The sequence below is a fragment of the Bemisia tabaci genome, chromosome 9, assembly GCF_918797505.1.
Source record: "Bemisia tabaci chromosome 9, PGI_BMITA_v3".
Lineage (NCBI taxonomy): Eukaryota > Metazoa > Arthropoda > Insecta > Hemiptera > Aleyrodidae > Bemisia > Bemisia tabaci.
This window is the reverse complement of record NC_092801.1, coordinates 1,932,312-1,942,665: the sequence shown is the minus strand read 5'-3', so window position 1 is coordinate 1,942,665 and position 10,354 is coordinate 1,932,312. Positions and strand designations below refer to the sequence as shown.

The following is a 10,354-nucleotide window of genomic DNA, read 5'->3' as shown; positions in this document are numbered from 1 at the left end:
AAAAGAAAAGGTCAACTACGGCGAAGTTCTTCAGTCGGCGCGAGGTATTGACTCGCACAATTTAATTTTATCTCTTTTTGGAGTTTCATTAATTGTATATTATCGAGCGGGCTAAATTTAATCCAACCTATGAATTTTAACAAGGTGGAGAAATGGTGCTGGGTCCACACCATTTCGTGGGGAAATCAAAGCCAAGAAGTTCCAAAAATTAAAATTAGAGTCAAAAATAATTTTTTGAGCTCTAATGCGCACCAGTACGAAACTGAGGAGGGAGAGTGTTCAGCTCAGGCTCTCCCTCCTCAGTTTCGCACTGGTGCGCATTAGAGCTCAAACAATTATTTTTGACTCTAATTTTAATTTTTGGAACTTCTTGGCTTTGATTTCCCCACGAAATGGTGTGGACCCAGCACCATTTCTCCACCTTGTTACATACAGGTTTCGGGCCACTCCTTAGTGTTTTTTTCTCCCTATGAATTTTATTAAAACGAATTACATGAATGATGTTCCAGAATTTGGTCAGGATATCAAGCTCCGTGTCAAATCCAAGCTTCAACAGGAACCAGTCGTGTGCCTTGAGAAAATCGATCTCACATCATTCAATAATGGAACTTGTTACACCGGCGACCTCCAGAAGTCGCGGGCACCTCTTCGAGAACCGGACGTCGATTATCAGGGAGAACCTGATGTCGATCGTGAGAACAGCCAAGCAGAATCCTCTCCTCTTGAACGGAAATACGTGACTTCGTCTCTACTGTCGGTTATAAAAGTAGAAGAAGTAGAGGAGGCAGAGGAAGATGAAAAAGGTAACTGAATAGTTTGTTTAAAGTATCAAAGTTAGAATGTGAAAGAGGAAAAAGCCAGAAAATGAGGAGGATGGATTTCAGTTCAACATTCTCTGTGAAAGGAAATGTTTTTGACGCATTGTCACATACGAAGGGTGAGTTAAGTTAGATGGCCTGAAACATCTAAGAACCCTTCTTACGCGCACCAAAAATTGTGAAATTTGTGGGCATACATAAATAGATGAGTCAAACAAGTTTGATAAAACCGGACGCTCTATTCTGGAACTACTAACAAGATAATTCGACTAAGACTTAAGACTTTGATTGAGCGTAAAGAATATAGCACGAGGCTTTTCGCAAGGATGGTAGGAATCGAAGTGTCTAACTCTCAGTACAGAAATTAGAGCTTAGACTCGAGAGAGCTTTACCAATCAATCCATCTTGTGACGCTGTGTGATAAGAAGTATAATAAAGAAAGATGCGTGCGACTGATCACAGCATCGAGTAAGTGAAGCTTGCTCGATGCTTGGTTTCGAAAATTCATAGAGAGAGACCGAAAATATGGGAGAAAGGGAGATAGAGAACCTCTATGAATAAAAGCGTTGCGGTATACGCGACACGCATGCTAAGGGGCTCTCGAAAAGAGCTCCGTTCCTCAAAATATGGTTTTTGGGTCCTCGGCGCAACACGAACGTTCCTGAACTTTGGATTTGAGTACTTTTGGAAGCAAACGAAATTCTGGTTTTTCTTCCAAAGAAAATCCAGATGAAAAAAAAAAATAACTCACTAAAAATTTTACAAAATAGTCATAAATAAAACATGTGCTTGACTAAACGTAAAACTATTTCTCCGCAATGAAACAGATTTTTTTTTTTTTTTTTTTTTTTTTTTTTTTTTTTAGTCGGGCAGTTTTTGTTAGGAATTGAGGTCAGAGTGATAGGTGAAGATGATTTGCGACACATAACATGTTTATTCCGATAATACAAAATATTTAGAGAGTGGACCGACTACATTCTTACGGAAAAACTCGACTGAACTGCCTGAGCGGAGCGGATTGCCCCAGCGCTAGAAAAATATGCTGATGCACACAAAGATGCCTCAGTTGCACACTCAGTTGCGCAATGGTCCGAATTAAACATTCTTTTACAAATCCTGACAGTTTTCGAGGCAAGACTTGCAATGGCAAATCGCTAGGCTTTCATTACTTTTTTCTCGGGTTTTCGGGGAATTTTGAATTTTCCCTCCGTTTTTGTCCGGGAAATCATGGAAATATCAGGGATTTTTTTTTTTTTTTTAAATTGTGAGACGCCGTGTAACGACTTCCGTAATATTTTTCAGGCAGCAAGAGCGCCATCCTTCGTCTGGTCCTGAAACAAGAATTGGACGCGGAATCCTCGACGAGCCAAGCGCCCGATTCCATCCCGGAAATCCAACGGCAGGACGAACCCGTCTCGAACAAATCCCAAGGAGACGGTAAGTGCGCAACCAATCTAAGGCTTGATTTAACAGTCAATGGACCACTAGACAAGGTACGAATTTCAGCATTCTGATACATGTTTCTCAACCAAAATTTCACGTAGAACACGATACGCACAACGAAAATTACCAAAATCAACTCCTGACGACGATATTTAATGATTCTTGATGCGTGAATTCAAACCACCCGCTCATGAAAACTCAATGCTCTACCTGATTCACATCGCGCGCCAAATGTTTATCATGACAGTCTCTGTGATGTAAAAATCTTCAACTTCAATCTTGACACTTTGGCTCAGCTATAGCAAATTACCAATAGTTTGAACAACACATGGTGGAAAATGAACATTGCTCGATTGAGAAGCTTGCTGAAACCGTTGTAGTGCGCGATTTGACTCACGTAGAGTTATGAGTTTCTTGTCAGCGGGCAGTTCAAATTCCTCGTAATCAGTGCGAAATAAAAACGTTAATATCTTCGTTAGAAGTTGATTTCGGTAATTTTCGTGGTGTGAATCGTGTTCTACGTGAAATTCTGGTTAAGAAACATATATCAGATTGCTTAAATTCGTACCTTGTCTAGTGGTCCATTTCAATCGCCTTTTAAATTAGACAGTAAAAATGTGGCAAAGGTTGTCACACCCCTAAAAGAAGCATCCTGAGCTGGAAGTTTACGTTTACTTATTCTCGTAAGTTGACTTCTGACATTTTATCAAGTTTCACGGGAACTATTTAGGCACGAAGGGTTATGTCTTGCGGTGTTTCTATGAATCCGTTGCGCTGATCACCGAATCGCGTGTTGACGGTTTAAGCCTCAAAATGGAGATGTTGCATGTGTGAGGAATTTGCGATTTGACTGTTGATATTTGTGTAAAAGTTTGCGAGAAACACGATGTGGCCACTGGTTTTCTCTGAAATTAACTCCCAAGCTCAAAGAAAGCTCTCAAGTTGAGGCCAAAATGGAGCTATTGCCATTAGCTATTGCCCAATTTAACTAGGCAATTTAATCTTTTACGTGAAAAGTGTTGTGCGGATTCCTTTGAAAATTTTACGAATTGCCTTCGCGCCGTTGAGAAACTTCACTGAAAGCACAAGAATCCGTGCAACCGTTTTCATGTATGAAGTTAAATTTCCCGAATAAATTTGGCAATAGGTGACGTGGCTTGGTCCCTTTCTGTTAAATGCGGTCTATTTTTGAATATTATGCTCGCATCTATCTTAGAATTCCGTATTTTCCACGATATTGAAGTGAAAATTGAGTGATCATTTGTGATGTAAAACAACCGCTCGGAAATTTGCGTATGAGCCACGATATTCAGGTGAATAACGTTTAATTCGTAATAATTTTACAAAACCGCTGGAAAAATCGCAAATTTGGCGCAATATTGCGATGATTATTGCGTAATTTTCATTTTTTCAGGAGGACTCGCCGGAAAAATCGCGCATTTCTTGCGATCCCGTGATAGATTGCGCGAAATGTCTCTTGACATTACGAATCTTCTGGGATATATCGCGTATTTCTCGTGATACTGCGATGAAACTCGTGTAATTATTCATTTTTCAGGCGCGGAAATAAAGCGAGCAACTATTTGAACTCCGGAGTAGGTATGTGGTATCACGCGAAATTGAAGGAGAATCTTAGCCTTTTTCCTACCGCAAGTGACCAATGATTATTAATATTATACTAGCTTGAAGCGAGTCGCCTCGATGGAAAAATCGCGTGTTTTCCGAAATATTGAGGTGATAATGGTGCGTTCTTTATGAACAGCTAGAAAATATGTGTATGTGCCGCGATATTCCGGAAAATAACGCGTAATTTTTAATGAACCCAAAAAACTGCTGGAAACATCGCAAATTTGCCGCTACATTTCGATGATAATTGCGTAAATTTCTTTTTCCTGACGAACTTGCTGGAAAATTGGCGTATTTCTCGCGATACTGAGATAAAACCCGTGTAATTTTTCAGGCGCTGCAATCAAGCGAGCAACTATTTGAACTCCGGAGTGGGTATGTGGTATCTCACGAAATTGAAGGAAAATCTTGGCTTTTCGCTTGCTTCAAGTTATCGAGTTTTATGAATATTACGCTTCCATCGATTTACTAATTGCGTATTTTTCGCGACATTGAGGTGAAAATTGCGTGATCTCTAAGTTCTTAAGTAACCGATGGAATATCTGCGTATGTTTCGTGATATTGAGATGGATTACGCGCAATTTATAAACGCGCTATCCGCCGGAAATCGTGTCTTTTTTGTGTTCTCGACCAAGCGCTGGAAATGTGACGAATTGCGAATTGCGTCAATTTTGGGCACGGAAACTTAGTGTTCGGACGGATCGTATTATTTTTTGCTGGTCTATAATTTTAAATAATTAAAACACAATAGAGTAACCAGCGCAACTGACCCACTTGAGACTAGTGCAACATTCCATGCATCGCTAATTGATGAATCCAATGTGGTTGAAAATGGTATTCACCACTGCCGCGCGTGGATGATATCATAAGACCTATTTCTTGAAAGGCCCAATCGTCAATTTTGGGTACGGAAACTTGGTGTTTGGACGGATCATATTATTTTTTGCTGGTCTATAGTCTTAATTGTCGACTTATTGTCTTAATTGTTTGAAGTAGTAAAAAAAAAAAAAAAAAAATTAATTATAAAACGCAATTGAGTAACCAGCGCAACTTACCCATTCTGACCACGTCTGGCTACTTAAATTCTCCTAAGATGAGTAATGATTCTTTCGTCGTGCCATTTTAATTTGTCAATGTTTTTTTCTTTTTTCCTCTGTTTCAGGCAGTCACCAAAAAATCGGCGGACGAGATTCGAACGGATGGAAAACTCCGGTTGTCCTGCTTGAAAGGCTTGATCCGGTATTCGTGCGTCACCATTTGAAAACGTCAGATTCTACCTCCAGTTCGAGTTGTTCTGCCCCGCCTTCGTTCCAGCTTAAAAAGGAGGTAAGGTGTCACATATTTACCTCGTATATCCGTCCAGCAATATCGTTGAAATTGAAAGACAAAGCTATAGACAAAGGAGACATAGGGAGTATGGAGCGATCATATTGCTTAAAATGGTTGGTTCCCATAGACTAAGAGAGAAAATGATGGGCTCACTATGGGGTCTTTCGTGGGTTGCCGTTAGTTAGTCTATTATATATCAACTTTCTTAGTCCATCGAAACCCCCGCTTCCGCCAAAAAGATTCTTCCATGTCCCTTCTATTTTCTTTGTCTACAGCTTTGTCTATTAATTTCAACAATCGACCCGCAGGGCGTCAACTAGTCCGGAAAAAAGTGCGGAAATTCCGCAAGAAGATCCGGAATTTTTTCTTTCATACCACCCGTGTGTTTTACTAAAGCCTGGCTAGTATGCTATCCCCTGCGCGTATATTCTTAGAGTAGTATTTGTTTGCAAAATCGCGATTGTGCCAGTCGCTAGTCAGTTAATCGTCAAGCCACCAATGAAATTACGAGGCTGTATCATTTTTTTCGTGATTCGAGCGAGAATTTCAAATTTTCGATGTTTGTCAACTTTCGTCGAATGGAGGCACTGAAAAAACAGTGAATTTTTCTATTGAGGAGCCATTGAATTTCGTAAGAATGTACTGGAAAAGTACTGATTTTTGGCCAGCCTGTTTCAGTAGACTTTCTGCCGTCGTTATTCAGATAATTTAATGTAAATTTACTTCCAAAGTCGGGAAATCAACTAAAAAAAAATCATTTTCCAGAAGATTACAGGGTTGTCCCTAATTTCATCGCGAATATTTTCAGGATAAATTTTTCGAATAAAAATACGACATTTTATCCTACCACGTCTGCCACAAAAATCCCCCCCCCTCCTCTAGAGTTACAGCACCTCAAAGTCCAGGCAAAACCCCGTCTTTTCTTGATTGTGACCAAAGTTATTGATTTTTTACGGCGCGAGACACGCATTTCCGCACATGGATTCAATGCCTGCAAATGTTTGGATAGACCAAACGTCTTACACTTGCGCGCTCTTTTTGAGTTTCGACCTCTCAGGATTCGGTTCCCTTCGGTTGGAAAACGAACTCGAGAGAGTTGCTGCTCGCAGTGGCGTGGCGTACTTTGCGATATATCGATTGATCTGCCATTTAAACCTGCAGAAAAGGATCGATTATCAGGGTGTTCGCAACGAACACCTGAATAATCGATTCTTTACCATAGCTTCAAATGGGGAAAATCGATATATATCGAAGGGCCGCACAGTAGATCGAGTTAATCAGAGAGGTCGGACATGACATTTTTTACTACAACTGCAAATCTGCATGTTTAATTCGTCACATTTTAAATTTTAATGGGTGCTCCTAGTAGACAATTTTACGAGGAAACCAACGGAACCACTTTTAAAATCTTACACTTTAGTTTTACTGGAGTTTTTAAACTTTCCAAATGTTGCCCGACCTCTCCCATTGACCCGATCCAATTTGGGCCGGGCGAAAGATACCTATCCGTTTTCGCAAGGTGGTGGTGGTGGTGGGGGGGGGGGGGGGTCTGACATCGACTTTCGAAAAAATTTTAGAATTTCGTTTTTTGGGCTCATTTTCTTTTTTTTCATTGTCCACACAAGCATGACAAGACCTAGAACACTGATTTCTAATGACTAGTTCGGGTGGGTGGAGCATTCAAGGGAGTGAAAGGTCGAGGTCACAAAAGGTCGAGGTCACGAAAGGTGAGGGTCAGTTTAAATCGCTATCGACCGAGTTTTTTTTACCAAAAATTCAAATCATGCTTTCCGTAAGTCCGCTTTTTTTCACGCCAAAGGTACCCTTTCTCAGGTTCTAGTGGGTCTTTTTTCAATGACTTTTTTGTTTGATTCCTTCCAATTTTCTACACACTTTAAAGTGGGGGTTTTCAAAAGTATTGATTTTTAAAACTTTCAGGTCTCTGCGAATGTCAGTTTTATTGAATCTCTTGAAATAATGTTCAGGTTCCGTTACAGTTACAAGTGCGTGTGAGGTGAGGAAAAAAACACGGATTTTTGAGGATTGTCAAAAGAAAGACTTTTCGGGAAAGTAAGGAATAAGCAAGGGAAAGGTACTGGAAACGCAAGGAATTATAATGACCGAGTGCCAGTAGGCACCCTGCGCTGTTTTCAGAATCAAGATGCATATCGACGGTGAAAGTCGGCAATCACATAACTCGGTTTGCGACGTCGCAGACTTCCTGTCATACTTCATTTTTTAAATGGAAAACTACTCAACGGCAATGCTTTAAAACTGTCATGATTTTTCTTCTCAATGCGAAGAAAATTCTGCAAAAACTTCAAGAAATAATATCAATTTGTTCTCCTTTAAAAAAATGACGTAGAGGCGGAGATTTTCAGACACCGCAAACGAGTTATGTGATTGTCGACTTTCACCGTCGATACCTTATTATTGGATCTCATTATAATGCATTTTATTTTCGATCTGATTCGTGCCAATCGGAAAGAGAGAGCGCCTCTGAGTTTGGATTGGGATCCGAAGTTCGTTAGTGTCTTCTACAGGTGGTTCAATTTTTTGGAGCCCAACATTTTTCGTCCCGGTGAGATCTCCAACTATGTGATCCTGGAAGATGTGAAGTGAATTTTGCGTAAATTTTTCATTTCTTATTTACAAAGCTTGTGCCAGTCTGTGATAAAGAGAATATTATCGATAAGTGCATGTGTTTTTTTACCCCATGAGTCAACAAAAAGCAAAGGTTAGTGGATGAAAAGCATATTATTCTTGAATCGGCTCCTGATTTTCTGTCATCTGATTGGTCGAAATATTTACCTGCGTGGCATTGTCATGGGTTCCATCCAATAACAACATAGCTTAAAACCGCTCTGTTGCTGCGTTCTATCTACAGTGGACTCTCGATAATTCGAAAACCTCGTTTATTCGAAGGAAAGTCCGTTTCCCTTGAAAATCTCTCGATAATTCGAAGAAAATCAATGTATTTTTCTCCCCTCGTTATTTCGAAATTTTTAAGCTGGCGCGGCCCTCTATAATTCGAAATTGCGACGAAAATTCTCTCTGTAATTCGAAGTGTGGGAAGTAAATGTGGTCCTTCCTCTATAATTCGAAATAAGACGGTACATTCCCTCTACAATTCGAAGTCAACTGTTTATGTTCCTGGGTGTCTGAAAGAGCTGATAGGATTGTCAAAATATAAACATGTAATTAATAATTTTAAAATTAAATATAAATAATTAATACTTAATAATAACTTAGTGTAATTTTTTTTACCTCAGTGAAGAAATAAATTGATATTTTTAGTTCCTTTTGACGTAAATCCGTCCATTTGCCTCTCTACATTCGAACCTCTCTAATTCCATATTTCCCCACATGAATCTCTTTAATTGGAACCCTCTTTATTTCGAAACCTCGCTAATTCGAAGAAAAAGCCGATTCCCTTCAATTTCGAATTATCGAGAGTCCACTGTAGAAGGATACTGGACTGGTGAATCGCACCGCTTTTTTCTCGGATATTATGTATTGCCTGCACGTTTTGCATCTTCCAGCGCGTCTACCGTACCTACCTAAAAAGCACATATACCCCCTAAAAGACGAAATTGTGAGGTTACGGCGAAAGCACAGAAAACTAACGAATTTCCTGAAGAGAAAAAATGGATTTGTGTCCTTGGCCGAGTAAAATCCGGGAGGAATAGGCGGTGGACGCCTCCAGGGAGGAGGGAGAAAATAGTGGGTGGAAAAGACAATTAACGTTTCCCAACGAAAGTTCAACAACGCTTTTGAGCAACAAAGGGGCAAATTGTTGCGGCAATGTTGCCAATTTGTAGATTGCCTACTTGTTCGGTGAGGAATCACAAATGTCTGTGAAGTATGTTTGGACCTAGTCTCATGCTCCCATCGCATCAGCACTTAAGTTAGAAGAGAAAAATGTATTGGAGACACAAGACCAAAAAAAAACATAAGGGGGAGATGGGGGCTTCACATGAATTCGATTCCCTCCCGGTTGTGAAAAAAAAAAAATGGCAATGTCCCTGCAATCATGACCAAGAACGTTGTTGCAAGAATGTTGTTGCAAGAATGTTGTTGCAAGAATGTTGGGCCAATCCTGGTGGAGGAAGATCCAGGACGTTGGTTTGGCTTCGGATTTGAAAGGTCCTCGCACTGAAATTGGCAAATTTGAGCACCCAATTTCGTCTACCTTTATTGCACTCTTATGAGGTTGGTGCTATTTACGCTGAATTCAAGTCAGATCAACCAGCCAACGACAAGTTAGACAAATTCATGGATAAGGGTGGTTTCACGATATCTGGAATAGCTTTGTCGCCGCAACAGACAACACATTTTTCGGTCATATCTTTAGTAGAAATGATAATCACTCGAACTTTTTCGCCTTAATCTTCAAAGGGTTACGTATCATAACGCTTTCCAATGATTTATTGCTCTACTTCTCAATTTATATTATGTAAATTCCGAAAATGTGCTGTCTGTTACGCGGTAAAAAGTCAGCGTAACAGACAGCACATTTTCGGCCATTCGTACATTAAAATTGAAAAGTAGAGCGATGAATCTTTGAAAAGCGTTATAACACGTAACCTTGTGTAGATTAATGCAAACAATTTCGAGTGATTACTATCCCTACTCAAAATATGACCGAAAAATGTGTTGTCTGTTACGGCGACAAAACTATTCCAGTTACCGTGAAACCACCCATAATCTTTGCGACTATTTTGTTTCGGAAAGTGGCATATGTTTCCACCTGGCATGTGGGCTGCCAAAACTAAAGCCCCCGCCAAAACGACCAATGCCGTGAAAGCTTTCACTCACGTTCCAATTCATGCTTTTGCAAGCTCCGTCCAAACTTTCCTTTATTTTTGAATAAGTTTGTATCAAGTCTTGCAGAAGCTTTTTCGCAACTCCCGAATCTTGATCTATTCTCTCATGTTTTACATTCCTCGTCATGATTCCTGCGACGTTGCCAGTTAGACTTTTTTTCTTAGCCGGGGGGGGGGGGGGTATCAGGCGGTGGTCTTCGCATGAGGGCTGAGAAATGGTGGGAAGGTGAATTTTTATAAATCGTCACCTTCCAGGCAAAGTATCACAAGCGCCATGCGACGTTCAAAAATTTCCGCCGCAATTTTATTTTT

General features: G+C 40.1%; 1 protein-coding gene across 4 annotated transcripts in view; it reads left to right on the top strand.

Moving 5' to 3' along the window:
• Positions 1-10,354, top strand: part of LOC109038241 (uncharacterized) — a 68,205-nt gene that overhangs the window by 44,684 nt on the left and 13,167 nt on the right. For all 4 annotated transcript variants that reach the window (XM_072304759.1, XM_072304758.1, XM_072304760.1 and 1 more), the window contains exons 4-6: positions 510-803; positions 2,121-2,255; positions 5,050-5,213. In XM_072304759.1, the coding sequence (XP_072160860.1) occupies positions 510-803; positions 2,121-2,255; positions 5,050-5,213 (593 nt within the window). The remainder of the gene's footprint in view (positions 1-509; positions 804-2,120; positions 2,256-5,049; positions 5,214-10,354) is intronic.